The sequence below is a fragment of the Mastomys coucha genome, unplaced genomic scaffold (genome assembly GCF_008632895.1).
Source record: "Mastomys coucha isolate ucsf_1 unplaced genomic scaffold, UCSF_Mcou_1 pScaffold21, whole genome shotgun sequence".
NCBI lineage: Eukaryota > Metazoa > Chordata > Mammalia > Rodentia > Muridae > Mastomys > Mastomys coucha.
The window spans coordinates 30,681,681-30,703,937 of NW_022196904.1; the positions used below are offsets into that span (position 1 = coordinate 30,681,681).

General features: G+C 40.8%; 1 protein-coding gene across 1 annotated transcript in view; it reads left to right on the forward strand.

Moving 5' to 3' along the window:
• LOC116101196 (zinc finger protein 260-like) overlaps nt 1-11,300 on the forward strand; it is a 32,097-nt gene extending 20,797 nt beyond the window's left edge. The window contains exons 3-5 of the mRNA XM_031384852.1: nt 1,741-1,833; nt 6,023-6,132; nt 7,111-11,300. Of these exons, the coding sequence (XP_031240712.1) occupies nt 1,741-1,833; nt 6,023-6,132; nt 7,111-8,607 (1,700 nt within the window). The 3' untranslated portion in view covers nt 8,608-11,300. The remainder of the gene's footprint in view (nt 1-1,740; nt 1,834-6,022; nt 6,133-7,110) is intronic.
• The last annotated feature ends 10,957 nt before the right edge of the window (nt 11,301-22,257 follow it).

The following is a 22,257-nucleotide window of genomic DNA, read 5'->3' on the forward strand; positions in this document are numbered from 1 at the left end:
AACTCAGGACCTTCGGAAGAGCAGTCAGTGCTCTTACCCGCTGAGCCATCTCACCAGCCCCTTTTCCTGTATTTCTTAAAGGGAGCCATTTATATCCACCTTAGAAGCCTCTATCATCTTTATGAAATGAGATTCTAGGTCAGAATCTTGCTCTTCATGTGTGTTAGGGTATCCAGAGCTTGGTGTGGTAAGAGAACTGGGTTCTGTGGTGCCAAATTACATTTGTTTGTGTCTTAGTTAGGCTTTTAATGCTGTGAACAGTCACCATGACCAAGGCAACTTATAAAGACTTAATTGGGGCTGACTTACAGGTTCAGAGGTTCAGTCCATTATCATTAAGGTAGGAGCATGGTAGTACCCAGGCAGGCATGGTGTTGGAGGAGCTGAGAGTTCAACACCTTGTTCTGGAGGCAAACAGGAGAAGACTGTCTTCCAAGCAGCTAGGATGAGGGTCTTAAAGCCTGTGCCCACAGTGACATACTTCTTCCAGCAGGGCCACACCTACTCCAACAGGTCACACCTCCAAATAGTGCCAGTCTCTGTGCCAAGTATATTGAAGCCACCACAGTTTCCATTACTCATGTTCTTGCGCTTGCCTCTTTCACCACCTGATTATATCTGCTGTTAACTGGCCTGGGTATCTTGGATTGGAGCAGGCCTCCTAGGTGTCAGATAGAGCTGTGAGACCTGGATTAGAGCAGGCCTCCTGGGAGGCAGGCAGTGCTAACTCTAGTTAGAGCAGGCTTCCTGTGTCCCTGGTGAGAGCAGGCTTCCCGAGAGACAGGCGGATTGTGGCATCAGAGCACAGGCATGCTAGTCTGTGATGGGTGCAGGTGGAGGTCCAGACTGCAAGGTGATGGGGCTCCAGCAAGTGGAATAGATCCTACATCTGCTGGGTTCTGTGGGTGATCCTAGTAGCATGGGTATTGTGGTGGGGGTCTCACCTGTGTCCCTGGTTAGGGTAGACCTCCTGGGAGACAGGCAGACTGTGGGGTCAGGGGCAACAGGCATGCTGATTTGCCAAGGGTGCAGGTAAAGACTGAAGGGCCAGGCTTTAGAGTGTTTGGAATTCTCTTTGTTTTGCTACTTTGCCTATTTAACTATAATGTGACAGAGTCATTTGCTGGTGTCTGACTCATCTCTCCAGTTTTGTTTTGTTTTGTTGCCCTTGTCTTCTAGAAAACACAGGGAAAACATTTTCTTTTCAGTGATCGTGTGTGTATATTGAATGATCCTTATATTCCATTGATCTTCTTTTAAACTCTGCCTGGGTTATTTAATTTATTTATTTTTGAAAAAGAGTCTCACTATATGGCTCTGGCTGGCCTAGAACTCATTAAATAGACCAGGCTGACCTTTAACTCACAGTGATCTGTCTGCCTCTTCCTTCCAAGTACTGGGATTAAATATATGCTCTGCCATACCTAGTAATTTAGTTTATTTAAAAGATTTTTTGAATTTATTTGTATTTATAACATGTGTATGCAGTTTAGACAGACAGAAAAGAGTGTGTTAGATTTGCTGAAACTAGACTTACAGGTGGCGTGTACCACCTGATATGGTTGCTGGGAACTGACCCCAGGTCATCTGTATGCCAGTCAGTGAAGAGTGTAAGTGTAAGCCCTCTAAGGAGAGTTTCTGATTCACTGATTCACAAGTCCTGAATTAGATCTGTGTCTTTCATTAGTGTTAGTGGATTGCACACTTTTATAAAACTTGTTTATTCTTTACTACTTACAGGACATTGCATGACCAAACCTGAGGTGATCTTCAAGTTGGAACATGGATTTGGGCCATGGCCTGTGGTAGAATCTTCTGTCCGCAGCCTTCCAGGTTAGTGAACGCATACTGAGCAAAGGAGGGCAGCAAGAGGACAGTTACCATATTGGATATGTTGAACGCTTCTTACCCACTTACCTAGCCCTGACTAGACACTTGATTTTTGGAGTTTCTGAAAAAATTACCCATATCAGTCTGTCTCCTAGCTTTTCATTCTTCCTGATGAATGGATTTTTTTTTATGAAAACATGCAAGTTTTTAACTGAATGTTGCCTTATTGTTAACAGATAACTAATGAGGCCAGCTGTCCCCCAATATACAACTATATGGTAAGGTGTGAACAGAGGACTGAGATAAGACTCTACTCACACACCAGTAACTGCCACTATCTTACTTAGGGTTCCCATTACTATGAAGAGACACTGTCTTAGGGTTTGCATTGCTGTAAGGAGACACTATGACGAAGGTAACTCTTAGAAAGACATTAATCATCAAGGTGGAAGCATGACAGTGTCCAGGCAGGAATGGGGCAGGAGGAGCTGAGAGTTCTACATCTTTATCTGATAGAAGACTGGCTCCCACATGTCTAGGAGGAGGGTCTCATTGCTCACCCCACAATGACACACTTCCTCCAACAAGGCCATACCTCCTAATAGTGCCATTCTGATGGTGCCTTCGCTGTCAGTGTTACCAAGAAACAGGCTTAGGCCTAAGGATTTGAAAGAAAACACAGACATGGGTCATTCATGAGAAGAGAATGCCGCTTTGCTTAGGAACTTAGCTCCAATATATATACCGGCTGAACAGAATGGAAAAACCCCAGAAGCACAGTGGAAAAGTACCCAGTCCACAAGTTCGTTGTTTTCCTGGGCTGGGCAGGAAATGACTCATGGCTATTGTGGTTTGGCTAAAAACACAGTGCCTTGGGTGACAAGATTGCAGAGCAACTCATCTTAGAGAGGGGCCAGGACCCAACACCCTTCCCTGGGCCAAGCATATTTAAACCACCACATTCCACTCCCTGGCTCCCATAGGCTTGTTAAAACCCATGAGTCTGTGGGGGCCATACATAGCCATGGCATAATGTAAAATGCATTTAGTCCAACTTCAATAGTCCCATAGTCTATAACAGTCTCAACAATGTCAAAAGTCCAAAGTTCAAAGACTCTTAAGAGATTCATCCAGTCACTTAAACTGTAATCCTCAAAGCAAGATGAGAAACCAGCTGGGCAAACTCCAGACTGCATCTCCATGGCTCATGTCAAAGCTGTCTTCTGATCTCTAACTCTTTTCTTTTTTCTTTTCATTTTTGTTGACTGCAACAAATTTCTTTCTTCTGGGCTGATTGCACTCCCTGTTAACAGCTTTCCTTGGCAGGTATCCCAGGGCTCTGGTGTCTTTTAGCATCTTGGGGTCTCCAAGGTACTTCCAGCTTCACAGTGTCCTATTCCAATATCTGGCATCCACACATGATCTTCTAGGTTCTTCCAAAGGGCTTGGCTCACTTCTCCAGCTCTGACCTCTGTAACAGCACTCTTGGCTATGGTTGACCCCACTCCACTAATGGTGCTATTCTTGCTGGTCATCCCATGGTACTGGCATCTCCAATATGCTGGGGTCTTCTGATGCAACTAGGCTTCACCAAGACCCTCTCATAGGTTCCCTTCATGGTGCTAAGCCTCAAGTGCTTTACACGACCCATTCAGTCTTGGGACACCATCTGCAACTGAGGCTGTGCCTTCACCAGTGGCCTTCGCTGGCCTCACACAGTGCCAAGCCTCAGCTGCTATCTATGACCCTGTTTATGCCTTCAAAACCACTACAAACTGGTTGATTCTTCCTGTTATGCCCAGACCTCAGGGTCCCCACAGGCCAGCAAATACCACCAGGAGTCCAACTTGTATACAAAAGTAGAGTCTATTCAAGCGTGAGCTCAGATACTTCCAACCTCTCCAGTGCAGTGGATGGGTGTGGGAGGTGCCAAGCTGGTGTCAGCCTTGCTTTTTATACAGTGTAACCTGGGCAAGGGCCTTTCCAACTTGGCAGTTACATGGTTGGTTGACATTTTAGAAAGCATAGCTTGCATAACCTTTTAGCTAACATCATAAACTTTGCTATAACTTGAGTCATTTGTACTGAACACGACACTCAGCATTTTCCCTCATCAAAAGTGGAGTGGGTATCAAGGGTGGAGTGGGTATCAAGGGTGGAGTGGGTATCAAGGGTGGAGTGGGTATCAAGGGTGGAGTGGGTATCAAGGGTGGAGTGGGTGTAACTTGGATCTGTTCTGGTTCCTGGAACAAGCTGTGGTTCTTTCCATTTGCCAAGCTGGACATTAGATAGAATTAACTGGCTGAGTCCTTCACTTGCATGTTACCAAGTCCGGCTACAGCACGGGGTACAACCTTGGCTATCTCTGGAACACAACTTCTTTATAAGTTCTTTTAAGAACACACTTGCAGAAGATTTCAGTGATACTGATTTCTTCTGAATCACCTCTAATTTCTCAGCTTCAGCTAACCAGCATCAATTGTCCCAGTAGTCCCTTCTATTCTCGATTCTGAAGCCAGATCCACATGGCTGAAGCTGCTGAGTTCTACGTGACAGTCCTAGACCTAGACATGGCTTTGTAGATTGACCTTAAATTCTGAAATCTGCATGACGCTGACTCCTGTGCTTAAAGGAATGTACCACCACACCTGGATTTAAGCTTTTCTTTATCTGCAGCTTGCTCTGTCCTTGTCTGACCTTGAACTCATTTGACTCTCTCCTGGGATTAAAGGCATGTACTACCATATCTGAATCTAAGCTTTTCATGACCATTATTTTTCAAGATATGAATCAAAGGCCTGTGTGGTCTATTTCTGGATTGTAGTTCATCCCAGATTAAAAGTGCAAATGAAAATAAGCAAGCAGTTATTCCTTGTTCACTGGTAAACACATAGACAGTAAATTTAGCTGTGGGATCTTACACAGTGTCTCCCACCTCTTTAATCTGTTTATCTCTTCAGACAAAGGATTTTAGCTCCATTGCACTTCCTGGTGCCATTTTATTATTTGAACCATACATTTTGTATTTTTTTCTTTCTAACCTTGCTACACTTGATCAAAACACTTTTCATGAGAGTAAACCAGAGGACAAAGTCTATGCTGGGCTTTTCTGAGATTTCCTTTATCAATATAATTAATTGAAATGTCTTTACCTTAGCCTCAGATAGACTCTTTGGACAAGGTCAAAAAGCAGCCATATTCTTTCACTGAAATATTACAACAGTCTCCAGGCAACGTACCAAAATCCCTCTTCTCTGAAACCTTTAGAGCCAGGGTTCCAGAGCTCAAATTACCCTCAGCAGCATTAAGCCCCAGTTAAAGTATCTCACTGCTTTCCAAAGTCCCCAAATCCACATTCCTCCAAACAAAGGCATGATCAGGCCTATCACAGCAAGACCCCTGTCCCTGGTACTGACTTCTGTTTAGGGTTTCCATGGCCATGAAGAGACACCAGGATCAAGGCAACTCTTATAAGGACAACATTTAATTGGGGCTGGCTTACAGGTTCAGAGATTCAGTACATTAGTATCAAGGTGGGAAGCTTGGCAGCCTCCAGGAGCCGTTCAAGGCCAGAATGTGTTAGATGAGACATGTCTGAAACAAAAACAACTACAACAAAAAAAATGAATGCCTATGTTGTAAATTTAAATTTTCCAACCAGCAATACCCAGGATGGGGATACATCATATAGATAAAAAATGTTTGTCAGTATTTACTCTATAGGATTAATATTGTGAATATTTGAAAAAAAGAACTTATAAATACAGTTGTTGATAATAGAGAATTATCCAGCTACTATGGAGTTTTCAGATGTGAGACATAGAACAGCTGCATGATGCAAGTATCCCATCCTGGGTATATGCATGATGAGAACATGGGTGCAGCGGCCGCCCTTCAAGACCCATGCTCACAACAATACAATGTTGTCCTCAGTGCTCATCATTGGACTCATGAAAAAGATGATGATAATTTCAGATGTAAAAGAATCAGATTGTGCTGGGCATAGTGGCACACATGAAAGGTGAAGTAAATTAGTTTATTATATTCTTCAAGAAGAAGTAAAATGTATACTATTATCATAATTCAATATTATACATTCCATGAAGATAGGAATATACACTTTTATGTTTAAGTAACATGAAAAAGACTACAGAGTTATTTACAGAGAGGGATATTTTTGATATCATTTTAGGTATTCATAAAGTGACTGTCCCAATTGAGACTCACCAGGAAAATCACAAGAGAGATTTATGGCCAGTTGAAATTGCCAACAGCCAGACTTCAAATGAGAAAATTATTGAAGTAAGTAAAACATTTAACATGAGTTCTTAACAAAATTAAGAACATGAGTTCTTAACAAAATGAAGATTGGAAATTACTTAGTAATGTTTCTATAAGAACTTAACCTAAGTCAACAGGATGAATCAGTGTGTAAAAGGACTTCCCACTAAGCCTGACTATCTGAGTTTGATCCCCATGTTCCTTGTGGTGGATAATGAAGGAAAACTCCAAAACTTGATCTTTGAACTTCATATGTGTGCCCTGCTGTGCATATGTATACACACACAAACACAAATGTAATTAGAAACATAAAGAAAGTAACTCGGGCCTGGGAAGATTGTCAGGCAATGAAATGTCTGATGGAGTTAAGTTCATGAGGACTTGAGTTTTGACCTTACTCATCCTACTCAGCTAGTTTTGACAACATGTATCTTTAACCAGTGCTATGAAAACAGAAAGATTAGGGTCACTGTGGTTTGCTGGTTATCATTCCCTCGAAGGTAAGAAACTTCAAGTCTAATGAGAGACCTCTTCTCAAAAAATAAGGTCAATAGTGGCTTATGAAGACACTGAGCATCAACCTCTAGTAACCTCACACACGCACACACAGACACACATAAACTTGTGTATACATACAGGTTCCTTCCTATATACCCACAGCCGAGTGTCTTTCTCTATTATGTGGCTATTAAGTTGCCAAATGGAGAAGAATATGATAGTTTTAATGATAATAGAAAATTATTCTGACATCATGATCAAAATAATGTGCCAAAAACTCAGTCAAATTTGAAAATATATTTTTCAATATATTCGACCGTGGATATTATTTTAAATAAAGGCAATAAATATTATTTACAAATAAAGTTTAATATTACAGAGATCTCTGGTAAACTCAATGAATATTTGAAATTTTTACGTATTCCAAACCAAAATCAGAAAGGACATCTGAGGAAAAAGCCCTGTTGCTATGTGAAATATAACTAATTTCTCTTGTTTAAGGCAGACCTGAAGGTGGCCCAGAAGTTTCAACAAGGGACATCCTATGAAAATAAAGAATGCGTGAAGGCATTTATCCAGCAGTCACAGCACACAAGGAGTCAGATGAGTTACCCATGCAAGAAAAGCATCTGTTATAAGTCACCTCTCAATAAACGTCAGAGGCCTCTTAATGAGGAGACGCGGTGTACACACAGACAGCGCAGGAAGTCACGCCTGACTGAACAGAGAAGTCACGAAGGGGAGAAGCCATATGAAAGCCCAGGATGTGGGAAAGCTTCCCACACCGAGCCTCACCATCAGAACACTCTCAGAGATGAGAAGCCCTACAAATGTCTAGAATGTGGGAAATATTTCTACTACAAGTCACAAATCATTGAGCATCAAAGAAGTCATACAGGTGAGAAGCCTTATGAGTGTACAGAATGTGGAAAATCTTTCAGCTATAAATCACACCTCACTGTACATCACAGAAGTCACACAGGTGAGAAGCGTCATGAATGTACAGAATGTAGAAAAGTTTTTTACTATAAGTCCCAACTTACTCGACACCAGAGGAGTCATACAGGAGAGAAGCCCTATGAATGTACGAAATGTGGGAAATCTTTCTACTGTAACACACATCTTTCTTTGCACCAGAGAATTCATGTAAATGTGAAACCCTATGCATGTACAGAATGTGGGAAAACTTTCTCTTTCAGTGCATGCCTCACTAGACACCAGAGGATTCATACAAATGAAAAGCCCTATGAATGTACACAGTGCCCCAAAGCTTTCTACTTTAAGAAACAACTTACTCATCATGAGAAAACTCATGCTACAGAGAAGCGCTTTGAATGTAAACAATGCGGTAAAGCATTTTACTGGAGGGCCAACCTTACTGTGCATCAGAAAACACATGGTGGGGAGAAGCCCTTTGAATGTAAACAATGTGAAAAAGCATTTTACTGCAAGTCCCACCTCACTGTGCATCAGAGAACTCATATAAGTGAAAAGCTCTATCAGTGTTCACAGTGCAGGAAAGCATTCTACTCTCAGACACAGCTAACTGTACATCAGAGAGTTCACACGGATGAGAAGCCCTATGAATGTAAGCAATGCGACAAAACATTCTACAGCAAATCTGGGCTTACTGCACATCAGAAAACTCATACGGGTAAGAAGCCCTATGAATGTAAAGAGTGTGGAAAAGCATTCTATAATAAGTACTTGCTCATTGAGCACCATAGAGTTCATACAGGCGAGAAGCCCTATAAATGTGCAGAATGCAAGAAAGCATTTTACTGCAAAAAATATCTTTCTCTACATCAGAAAACTCACGCAAGTGAGAAGTCATTTCGTTGTACAGAGTGTGGGAAAGCTTTCTCTTGGATGTCACACCTCACTCAACATCAGAGAATTCACACAGGTGAGAAGCCCTATGCATGTGAAGAGTGCAGGAAGACTTACTACTTCAAGAAACAACTCACTCGACATCAAAGAACACATGAGAAGTCATGAGGTGGAAATAATGCAGGAGACCATCATTTAACTGCAAATGCAACCTCTCTGTATGAAAATAACTCAAACAAAAAAACCCTGTGGTGAGTGTACCAGATAACAGAAAATTTTCTCCCTCATGCATACCTTACTCAAAGTCAGATGAGAAAGCCTAAGAGCGTAGAGAATGTATGAACTCTCACTCAAGTGTATAATCAGAAAGCTTGTAGGTGAAAATGATTAATGTAAAAACCGTGGAAATTTTCTAGTGTAAGTCAGGTGTTACTCAACCAATAAACTTATACCAGAGTCTGTCTGCAAAACATTGTTGGAAGGCCACATATACTGTATGTAAGAGAATTCATGCATGGGGTTATCTCCTATGAAGTTAAAAACTATACAAAAGTTTTCTCATTCTTCAAATTACTTCAGTATATTGTAGGTGAGTAACACAGAATGTAAAGAATTGAGGAAAGCTTTAACATTTCTAACATTAAGCCCCATCAATTCACACCTGAAAACTTTTACGGGTGTGGGCCCCAGTGAAATTAATGAAAATAGACACATTTTGAGACAGAAATTGGGCCTCTGCATTAGCAACTTCTCATGTGATATATGCCAAGTAGTGCGAAAAGCATAGTGAGATATATTACTTCATGCTTTCAATTCTAGGTCCTGGTACCGCAGGTTTACTGAAACTCAGTGATTGAAGATTGAACTTAGCAATCTAGGCAGGTTCATCTGATAAAAGAGCAGGAAAGCCTTCTTGAGGTGCCCATGTCAAGTTATGACATTACAGCCCATGTGTTGAAAACCCCTATAAATTACCAAATATGAAGAGTATAAAGAGTACCAATACTTTTGAAATGAACTTGAAATTTATCTGGCATCATTCACCCAACTCACATGATTAAACAGAAGAATACAATATGAAAACATTCTTGCTTCTGTAGTCCTGATGACTTTATTACAAAAATTCATTAACTGTTTATAGTGTAAGTATTCTAGAAACGGCATTCAGCTTTGCTGCCTACTATCCGTTACTATCAGTTAACTCATGAAGTGAGAGTACAATTGACATTTACAAATCACCTTGTCTTAAACGTGGCTCGGTGACTGTGCTCATCAGTCTTGTGCTGTGTGTCTACACATAGAACTTTTCAGGTGTCATCTTGATTTAGGATATTTTTGTTCATGTTTACTTATAAATCAGTTGAAACTGCCCACAAGATTTAATGCCTCACTGGGCATGAAAATTTTAAATGTGTTTACATTTTTATAATTATGTAGTTTTGAGACAAACTCTTGATCTATACCCAGTCTATGCCCTGGCCTCCACTTGTACATAGGTATGTACCCCCACGTGCACATACAAAACATGTACCAAAATGGAAAACACAAAGTACATTAGGAAATTGTATAACATCGTTATATGTAATTTTCATGTTAACTTTCAAAAGGAATTTTGCCTAAATGTGTTCCGTGTAGTTTTAAAAACACACTACCAACTTAGCCTAGGAGTTGGGACTGCACTGGGAGCCCCTCCTGCCTCCCTTTTGTCCTGCCTGGCTTAGCTCTGGGATTGATTGCAACTATCCCCACCCTGGCTTCCTTTTTCTCAGGTGGCAGAGTAGACTACCCACATCAGGCTGTTCCTCCCCACTCTTGATCTCTACTTTCACATCTTTTCATGGTGCTCAAACCTTTTCTGCTTCTCTTTCTCTCCCATCTCTCTATCACACACTTGCACATTGTGGTAGCTCCTGCTGCAGGCTGGGCTCTGGGTATTTTCTCTCATGAACGAGAGCTGGCCTTGTACCTCATCTGGGCAGCATAGTAGAGCTGGCCTGGTGCAGCTGGCCCCAAAGTCATGAGAGCTGTCCCTTTTAGCTGCAGATGGGCTGGGCTGGGCAGAACAGTTCTGGAGAGCTTGTCCTAGTGGTGTGGGTGTGTAAGAGCTGACATTCCAACCAACTCAGCTACTTCCTAGGCCCAGATCCAGGGCTTTGATTTGGCTCACCCCAATCTCTTCCCCATCTATGAATTGTGAAGGATGTGAAGGGGCTGGTCCTGCAGATTCAAAGCTTAGGATCTCCATGCCACAGGGCAACAGGATGTCTGAGAGGAGCCTCAGTGAGGATCCAGTATTGATACTGCAGGAGAGTCCAGAGGCCTTGAACCAGAACAATGATTCAATTCAACGAACATTTGCAAGTAAAGATGTGTAGACAAAAGGGTATTGTGTGACTCAGTGGAGATTCCATGACAATATATATTTTTTCTGCTTGTTTGTTTGTTTGGGTTGTTTTATTTTATTTTGCAGAGGCAACTGCAAGGGCCTTCTGAAGATGGATATCAAGGGGCAAGAGATGCATGGGACTGGGGGGTATGATTCACAAAGACTCAATAAAATTTTTTTTTAAGTATGTTTAGGGGCATTTCAGAAATTGTTGGAAATTCTCCTTTTATTCCAAGGCAGAGTCCATTTAATAATTTGTTTTTACATGTCTTCATATCACTCAGTGAACAGATTTCTGTTTGTCTATTCATCCATCCATCCATCCATCCATCCATCCATCCAGTTATTTAAATCAAAGTCTCACCCTGGAACCCTGGCTGGCCTTGAGCTCACTATGTAGACCAGGTGGCCTCAAACTCATACAGATCTGCCTGTTTCTGCCTCCTGAATGCTGGGATTAAAGTCATATGCCATGCTCTTTTGTTTTGCTTTGTTTTTGAAACAAGGTGTCACTCAAATTCAGGTTGTCCTGTAACTCTATGTAGCCCATGCCTCTTTCAGAGTCATAAAAGTAGTCCTGTCTCAGTCTCTTGGTGCTCGAATAGCAGATGTGAAACCAAATGCCCAGCTAAAAGATTTTTGATAAGTTTTGTTGTATTTTAATCTCTCTGTCTCTGTCTCTCTCTCTCTCTGTGTGTTTGGGGGTGGCATTTTATATGTCCCTGGAGACCAGAGGATTTGGATCTCCCTCATTGTGAATAGCATGAACTGAAAACCAGATATGTTAGATAAGGGGGGGGAGGGTACGGGATTGGAACAAAAAGTTGAGACAGTGTCCTTCATATGAGCGCTTTATTGGGAGCATTACAGCATCCACTACAGGCAACATGATGTGGTCCTGGAAGGGAGAAAGGCCTTCAGTTCTAAACAGCAAAAGAGTTTCTGACTTCAGGTTTTTAAAAAGAATGGGTACATTCCACAGCATGCAATCTAACCTATGTGCCAGGAGTCGAGGTGGGAGGCATTACACAAGGGCCAACTTCTAATTCAAAACTGTCTTGGGTCTCAGCATCAGGGAGTATGGCGCTTGCTGCAGCTGCAAGGTGGAAGGAGAGAAGTCAACTTTTTGAGAGATACAAGGTCAGCAGGGGTTGATGGGATCTGAAGAGAGAGGGGGTGAGGTGTGGCCAGATTTGGGGGAGAAAGAAAGAGCTTCAGCAAGGAGTTGTCTTCTTCCAAGAAAAACTTTAAATATGTAGTACAATCTTCAAATATATGGTGCACTTTTGATAACAACATTAGAGAAGATCCAGTGTGGAAACTAAGGTCTTTTCAATAAATGTTACTAGAATACGCAAGCATCCATCCACACAAAACCAGTTGCATACAGTCTTTATATCATTCGCAAAACTCAAGAGTGGATCCCAAACCTAAATATGAACTGCAAAATGCAGAAGTTGTGCAAGAGAATCCAGAAAAAGTAAGGACTGGATAACAGGCATGGTTCACAACTCCAAGGCAAGTGAGCCTGCTAGAAAACCCCTCTGCTAAGCTACAAGGCCATTCTAGGTGTCCCTTTCAAATGTAAGATATATGTGCATACTCTAAACAGAGATGTCATCTATTGGGGAAGGTTATCTAGGCAGGGGAGAGCTGAATGCCTGCAGATCTGAGGCGAAGCTGTCCTGGGGCCACCGGAGGGGCCTAATATGTGGCCACCAAGACAATACAGAGATGGCACTAGATATCTTGTCTGGTTTTTGTCTTAGTCCTGGTCCAACCCTGGGGCAGGATCTACACTGGCTAGCTCTAGCAACTCAGCTGCCTGCTCCTTCCTGTCTGTGTTAGTGGCTTGCTCCCATGACTGGCTTCTGATCTTTCCTCAATGCTTGCCACAGCCCTTTTTTAGCAGCAGCATTCAAAGCCCAGTACCTAGTGCCTGCCCTACCTCACTTTCAGAGAGAAAGCCACACCTTGGCAGCTAGAATCCTCCTCCTACTGTTTCCTGGAGTTTGTGAGTGGACGACATGGCTGCATATCCTTTTTGACTATAGAAATCATAGTGACTAGAGCAGCATCTTTAGGGAGGAAATGGAGCAGAAATTGTGGGTCAGCATGACTGGCAGGACAGGCTCAAACCTGGCCCAGCAATAGGTAGATTTGCAGGTGAGCACAAAGTTTTCCTGCTACCCAGAGCTTAGACAATTTTCCATTGTTTGGGTACTTTCCATTATTCTTCCTTGGTCATGAGTAATGCCATTACACATTCAAAGTCCAAAGGAATGATAGCCTTTGCCTCACCACTGGAATGGAGGCCAGCACATGCTAGCTTTCTTTAGAACCTCACAAGATTCCTAGGGATTAGGAAATCATGCCAAGAACTGTTCACACCTCATCTCTCAGGCTACATAATTTCATCCACCAAACTTAGCAACAACAAAATCGTCTAGTGGAGCTTCAAGCTTGCAGTCACAGCATTCAGGAGGAAGAGACAGGAAACCCATGAGCCCATTCTGGGCTACATAAATTTTTTTTTGTTTGTTTTTGTTTAAAAAAACACAACAAATTCATAGCACAAACTCTAAACAACTGCACACAGAAAGACAACCAAACATATACTAAAAAACAAAACAAAACAAAATTTACTAATGTATGAAAAAAGTATAGCTTAGAAAAAAGATGAGATACCCCTGCCTGGCTGGCCCATGTTGGGTACAGCCAGAAGAGGTGAACACTGTACTCTGAACTTTGTCATCGAGTCCACAGCTCTGCCTGCCTTCCAGAGGAGACTTGGCAGGTCCCAGGAACATCTAGGTTAGATCCTTTCCCACCAATCCCCTGCCTGCTGGATCTGCCTGAGGCTTGACCAGAAGAGGTCAGCAGTGTACTCTTCTCTGATCTCTGTTGTCAGACCCATAGTTCTGCCTGCCTTCTCCAAGCATACTTCTTGGTACCAGGAATAGCTAGCCAACACCAGATGAGACCCAGATGACTAAGGGCCAGCTTGAGAATAAAGTCAACAGGACAGGGCAATATCACAACCCAGAGCCCAGCTATCCTACTACAGCGAGCCTGGGATAGCTTAACAGCCTAACCAGAAGAAGGTGACCTTAAATTCAGTCTTATAAAGATGATAGAGGCCTTTGAAGAGGAAACGAATAAATCCCTTAAATACAGAAAAATACAAAGAAGTGAAGATAATATAGAACATGGTTCAACACCTGAAAATGGAAATAGAAGCAATAAAGAAAATACAAATAGAATTCTAGAGAAGGAAAACCTAAGGAAGAGAACATGAGCTACAGACACAAACATCACCAACAAAACATAAGAGATGGAGGGGAGCATCTGATGTAGAAGACACAATAGAAGATATTGATACATCAGTCAAAGAAAATGTTAAAAATAAGAAATACCTGACACAACATCCATCTGAAAGACTATCAAAACACAAAACCTAAGAATAATAGGAATAGAAGAAGATTCCCAGCTCCTAGCCCCAGAAAATATTTTCAACAAAATCATAAGAGAAAATTTTATGATTTTAGCTCCTAAGCTAAAGAGATGCTTATAAACATATAAGAAGCTGTCAGAACACCAAATACATTGGACAAGAAAACTACTCTGCCACATAACAATACAAACACTAAATTTATAGAACATCGGAAAAATATAAGGGAAAAAACCAACTAATATAAAAAGGCAGATCTATCAGAGTTACACCTGACTTCTCAACAGACTTTAGAAGCCAGAGAGGGAGTCCTGGGCAGATGTCTTGTAGACTCTAAGAGACCACAGTTGTCAGCCCAACTATACCCAGCAAAACTTTTAATTACCATAAATGGAGAAAACAAGATAATATATTACAAAACCAAACTTGAACAATATCCACAAATCCATCCCTACAGAAGACAATAAAAGGAAAGCTCCAACCAAAGGAGGTTAACTACACCCTGTTCAAGAAATAAATAGTTCCACACCAGCAGAGCAGAAAGAATCACACACACACACACACACACACACACACACACACACACAAATACATCAAAATAATAGGAATTAATAATCACTGGTCATTAATATCTCTCAACATTAATGGACTCAATTACCCAGTAAAAAGCTTCAGGCTAATACAATGGATGTGAAAATAGCATCCATTATTCTGATGCATACAAGAACAATACACATGAGCTATATGGATAGACATTAACTCAGAATAAAGTTTTCCAAGTAAACAGATCCCCAAAACAAGCTGGACTAGCCATTCAAATACTGTATAAAATAGACTTTCAACAAAAATTAAGATACAGGGAAGGACACTCATCAAAAAAAAAAAAAATCTACCAAGATGTGTAGCTACCCAGGTTCCTGAAAGAAAGGCAGGGGGCCTGAGAATAGGGGAATCCGATGGAGAGAGAAACAAGAGACCAAGTCAAAAGATTCCAATCAAGGTCCACCTTTACTTAGGAGAATCAGCCTTATATATCAGAAATGAAACCATCTCTGTCAATGCCAGAGCATCTAGTTGTAGTAGAAACCTGCCAGGCAGGAGTACTCAGCAACTCTGCAGGTGGTGGCTCCTAGTAGGAACTTCAGAAGAGGCAAAGAAACTGCAGAGAAGTGGCAGGACAATAGAGCTCTCCTTATCTCAGAAAACTCTACCCTAGGTGAGCTGGCTCTGTTAGCAGAACAGGAATTGAGGAGGGAGGTTACAAAGATGATATCTCAATTCTGAACATCTATGTTGCCCAAACACAAGGGCACCCATATTTATAAAAGAAACATTGCTAGAGCATAAATAGCACAATAAACTGCCCCCCCCATTAACAGTGGGAGACTTCAAAATACCACACTCTCACCAATTGACAGGTCATGAGACAAAAACTAAACAGAGAAATAATGAAACTAACTGATATCATGAATCAAATGAACCTAACAGAAATCTACAGAGTATTTCACCCAAACACAAAAGAACATACTTTCACTACAGCACCTGATGCATCCTTCTCTAAAACTGGCCATATAGTAATCCTCAGCAAATACAAGAAAATTAAAATAATGCCTTGTATCTTACCAGACAACCATGGATTAAAGCTGAACTTCAACAACAGCAGAAATACAAGAAAGCCTACCCATTCATGGGAATTGAACAACTCTCTACTCAAAAGAAGTTAAAGACTTTCTAGAATTCAATGAAAACAAAGGAACAACATACCAAAATTTATAGAACACAATGAAAATAGAGCTAAGAGGAAAGTTCATATCACTAAGTACCACCATACAGAAATTAGAGAGTTCACATATCAGCAATTTAAAACTGCATCTGAAAGCTCTAGAAAAAAAGACACAAGCATACAGAAGAGTATGAGGCAGGAAAAAAATCAAAATGAGGGCTGAAATTAATCAATTAGGATTAAAAAAGTACAAAGAATCAGTGAAACCAAAAGCTGGCTTTTGAGAATATTAACAAGATAGGCAAACCCTTACGAAACTAACCCACAGACAGAGAGACAAGAATCCAAAGAAACAAAAATAGGAAATAAAAAAGGAGAAATAGGAGACACAAAGGAAATTCAAATAATCATTAAGTCTTACTTCAAAAGCCTGTACATTACAAAATTGGAAAATCTTAATGAAGTGGATGGTTTTCAAGACAGATATCACTTACCATACTTAAATAAAGATCAGGTAAACTATTCATTGTGTTCTAACCTCTAAGGAAATAGACCCAATCATTAAATATCTCCCAACCAAAACCAGCCCAGGGCCAGATGGTTTTAGTGAAGAATTCTACCAGAATTTCAAAGAAGAGCTAATAACAATACTCATCAAACTATTCTACAAAAAGGAAACAGAACACTGCCAAACTCATTCTATGAAGTCACACTCACCCTGATACCTAAACCATCCAAAGATTCAACAAAGAATTTCAGACCAGTTTCTTTTATGAACAATGATGCAAAAATACTCAATAAAATACTTGCAAACTTAATCCAAGAATGTTCAGAACCATGAGAGACCTGAGAAAAACATCCTGACCCAGAGACCTGAGAAAAACATCCTGCCCCAGCTGGCTAAGCACCTTGGGATAAACATCCTGCTCTCCAAGATCCAGCTTGGCCCTGAGATAAGAAACATTCAGTGTACCATGACTTCTGAGAACTTCCTCCCAGCCTACGACTTCCCTGTGGTCTTAGCCCCAGAAGATCCTGTAAACATCCTTCTCCCTCCTTCCTCTCCCCCTCCCCTTGTAAACTTCCTTCTCCCTCCTTCCTCTCCCCCTCCCCTCCAAGATTTTTGCTTTAAATATGCTCTTCTCAACCAAGTAAACGACTCTTGACAAGCAATGCTTCCTTGAGTCCTGTCGTCTCTCTCGCCCATTCTTTATTCACAGGTTGTGACCCTCCTCGCTCCCCCAAATAACTTGTCCTGCAGGCCAGGACACAAGAATACATCAAAGACATAATTCACCATTATCAAGTAGGCAGAGGTGATTTAATATACAAAAACCTATCAATATAATCTACTATAGGAACAAAACGAACGAAAAAAATCACATCATCATCTCATTAGAAACCCTTTGACAAACCTTTCATGTTAAAAGTCACATGTCATTTTAATTTTTTCAAAACCTATTTTTAATGATTGTTCTTATATGCTTTAACATATCTTGTAGTCCACCACCTACCAGAGGTAAAGGAAAAGAAAGTATATGGTAGAAGTGGATCTGTTTAGAAAGGCTCTTTGGAGCAACTCCCTCCCATCTGTGTTGTCTGGAAATCAGCGATTCAGCTCACAGGTTCGCAGGCAGTGGCAGCTCACAAACACTTAACAGATAGACCAGCAGTTCAGTTCTATAGAGTCAGCTTAGCAACAGCAGTGACACAACCTAGCAGAGACAGCCAGACCTCAGCCTTGGCTCAAATCAGCAGGAGGGACCAAAAGGGACCAGGAGAAGTTCTCAGCTGTGCATCTCTCAGGGAAGTGAAGATCGGAGCAGACATAAGGTGCACAAGCATTGCACAGCTAGCTGTACCAGCAAGCCAAACTGTCTCCGTCACTCTGTGGAGCCCTATTTATACCCTCCAAACAACACATATTCTCCACGTACCTTGCCTCAGCACTTGTCTTGCCTCAGCATGTGCATCTGTCTCAGTTGACATCACTCTACCAATCAGCCTGAGTCCTTGTAAGTGACACGAGACTGCAGCACACCACCAAAAGTTTTTTGGTGCATTTCTCTCTATGGAGTCCCAAAAAATGCAGCTCAACTACACAATGCAAGGCAGACCCAATACACGCATATTGTTAGCAAAGAATCCTTAATCACACATCCTTTCATGTGCTTGCCTTAGCAGAACATCTTCCCTCCTGTGTCTGCTTCAGCAAAATGTTCCTTCACGAGTCTGCCTGAGCAGACCTGTGTCCACTTCAATTAAATGTTCCTTCACAAGTTTGCCCCAGCAAAACACCATCCAACACAACTGACTCTCCAAAGAACCCTTAACATTTCCACTTCAGTACTATAGAGATCAGGGTTACAAGGCACATACCTAAACATAATAAAAGCAACATGCAGCATGCAAATAACCAACATGAAATTAAATGGAGAGAAACTTGAAACAATTCCACTACAATAAAAAACAAGAGAAGGCTGCCCGATTCCTTCCTATCTATTCAATGTAGTACATGAAGTACTACCTAGAGAAAAAACAAACAAACAAAACTAAAGAAGATTAAGGGAATAAAAATTAGAAAAGAAGCCAAAGTATTTGCTATTTTTGGATGATATGATAGTATATATAAGTGACTCCCAAATTCTACCAGAGAACTCCTACAGCTCACAAACACTTTCAGCAAAGTGGTTGGATAGAAAATTAACTAAAAAAAAGTAGCCCTCCTTTATATAAATGATAAATGGACTGAGAAAGAAATTAGGAAAACAACACCTTTTATAATACCCAAGAATAATAGAAGATAGTTTGGTGTAATTCTAACCACTAAGCCAAAGACCTAAATAACAAAAACTTCAATTTTCTAAAGAAGGAAATTGAGGAAGATATAAGAGGATGGAAAGATCTCCCATTCTCATGGATTGGTAGGTAGGATTAACATAGTGAAAATGGCCATCTTACCAAAAGCAGTTTACACATCCAATGCACTTTCCATCAGAATTCCAACACAATTCTTTATAGACCTTGAAAGAGAAATTCTCAACTTCATATAGAAAAACAAAAAAACCAGGATAGCAAAAACAATCTTGAACAATAAAAAAATTTCTGGAGGAATCACCATTCCTGACCTCAAGCTGTGTTAGAGAGCAATAGTAATTAAAAACTGCGTGAGATGAACAGGTTGATCAATGGAATCAAATTGAAGACGCTGAAATAAGCCCTCACACCTATGGACACTTGATCTTTGACAAAGAAGGCAAAACCATACAATGAAAAAGAAAGCATCTTCAACAAATGGTACTGGTCTAATTGGATACCTGCATGTAGAAGAATTCAAATAGATCTGTATCTATCACCCTGCACAAAACTGGAGTACAACTGGCTCAAAGACCTCGACATAATACCAGATATACTAAACCTGATAGAAGAGAAAGTAGGGAATAACCTTGAACTCATTGGAACAGGGGATGACCTCCTAAACAGAACACCAGCAGCACAGACACTAGGATTAGTAATAAATAAATGGGACTCCATGAAACTGAAAAGCTTCTGTAAGGGAAAGAACACCATCAAACAAACAAACAAAGCAAGCTACAGAATGGAAAAAGACCTTTACCAACCCTACATCTGACAGAGGGTTGATAGTCAAAATACATAAAGAACTCAAGAAACCAAATAACCAAATTTAAAAATGAGACACAGTGCTTAATAGAGAATTCTCCACAGAGCTGTCTCTAATGTGCTAGAAGCACATAAAGAAATCTTCAACATCCTTAATCATCAGGAAAACATAAATAAAAATGACTGTAACATATGATCTTACACCCCTCAGAATGGCTAAGGCCAAAATCTCACATGACATCACATATTAGCAAGGTTTTGGAACAAGGGGAACACCACTCCATAGTTTTTTGTTATTTCTGGTGTGAGCGCAAACTTGTACAACCCTTTGGAAATCAATTTGGCAGTTTCTTAGAAAATTGGGAATAGTTCTAGTTCAAGAACCAGCTATATAATTCCTGAGCATATACCCAAAAGATGGTTCACCATATGAAAAAAACACTTGCTCAACTATGTTCATAGAAGCTTTATTCATTATAGCCAGAACTGGAAGCAACCCACAAGTCTCTCGACAATGGATAAAGAAAATGTGGTTCATTTAATAATGGAATACTACTCAGCTAGGAAAACACAAGTGCATCATGAATTTTGTAGGTAAGTGAATGAAACTAGGAAATTTAATTCTGAATGAAGTAACCCAGACCAAAGGACATGCATGGTATGTTACTCATAAGTGGATAATGTACAGGATACCCATGCTCCAATCCACAGACCCAAAGAAGCTCCATAACAAGTAGGGCTCAAGGAAGGATTCATTTTTTTTTTTTTTAAGATTTCTTTATTTTATTTATATGACTATACTGTTGCTCCCAGATACACCAGAAGAGGGCATTGGATCCCCTTACAGATGGTTGTAAATCACCATGTGGTTGCTGGGAATTGAACTCAGGACTTCTGGAAGAACTCTTAATTACTGAGCCATCTCTCCAGCTCCACCAGGGAGCATTCTTGAATCTTATTCAGAATGGGAAAATAGACCAGGATCCACAAAGTTTGTTTTAAACAAAACAAATGAGAGAAAACAGTGATGGGAACTGCTGCCAGGAGCTTCATTTGGATTGTATACAAGGCACACATAGTTTTTTGTTGTTATTTGTTATTTGAGACAGGATCTCCCATTGCATAGCCCTAGCTGTCCTGAACACATTCTAGACGAAACTAAGCTGGTCTCAAACACACAGAGATCCATCTGCTTCTTCTTCCACATTGCTGGGATTAAAAGTGTGTGCTATAATGCCCATCTGTCTGCCAGCTGTTTGTTTATTGAGAGAGAGAGAGAGAGAGAGAGAGAGAGAGAGAGAGAGAGAGTCTCTTTGTGTTCCCAAGGCTGGTCTCTGACCTCTGGGTACAAGTGATCCCTCTGCCTCACTCTCAGGTAGTTAGCTGAATCTCAATATCAGCATGCACCTTCAACTTTTCTAGTGCTTCCCCCTCCCCTTGAGGGAGACTTAGATAAAGTCTTGGTATACAACCCTTAGTGATCAATACACAGTCCATAATTCAGGCTGGCTTCCAGTCTTGTCTATTACAGAATTACAGGCATGAGGCACTATCCCTGGCACATAGAGTTTTGTTTTTATATTTTTTATTTAAATTATAGACTGGAGTATCTATGTGTGGAACTGATACAAAAATATGCCCCGTTTCCAAGCCCAGTGAGAATTCACTCCTGACACCCCAGGGAAAATAAGGAGAGAAAAGGTCTTTAGTGATAGTCTGGCTCTGGCTAATGCAGGAGGGGCTGGGTGGGAATAGATCTTGTTAACTTATATACACACTAGGCTTATGAATCCTACAGATGCTGTCATCCTTAAATCTCTTTCAAATCTTGTCCCCAGATAACATTGACCAATTTAAACAGAGACAGGAGTCTGGCCACTTGAGCATATGAGAGATTTTTACAGCAAAAATATTCCCAGAATTATTTCTAAGTATGCCAGTGTTGTTCTTTTAGAATAGTTGTTACCCAGTTTCATCGTGACACCCTGACAGAATGTTGCTTTTCCTGATAAACATAGTGCAGTTAATGATATCTGTGAACCCAGGCTGTCTCCTTCAGCTGCCTCTTAGAGCACGAGCCTTATAGATGGTTGTAAGTCAAGGTTTCTTCCTTTTGTTATAGAAATGGAGCCTACCTGGAGGGCAGGCATGGTGAACAAACACCAGCATAAACATTCTCAGCAGACCTAAATTTCAATCTTGGTACATTTTTTTTCTTACAGTTTCTAACAAGCCTGGTTAGTACATATTCTGTCTTCCTACTATGGACAGAATTCTATTAGGTGTCATTTAGTATATTCTAATTAAGTTTACTTATACATCCTTTATAGTATCAGTTTATTTAAGTTTTTCCTGTATCAGTAAAAGCATGTGATGGCAGTGTCCCCAGAAGCCAGAAGAGAGCATTGAATTCCTTGGGGCTGGAGTCACAGGTCACTGTGAACTGCCGGACAGTGACTGGAAACTCAACTCCAACCTCTGCAACAGCAGTACACAGTTTTAACTGTGAACCCATTATGGATCTGTGGTGGTTCAGAGATTCACCAATCTGAACATGCATATTTTTTTTTCAGATTAGATGATTCATTTTAAATTAACTTCAGGAAAAAGAGAGGATGTATGGCCTGATAAACTGCC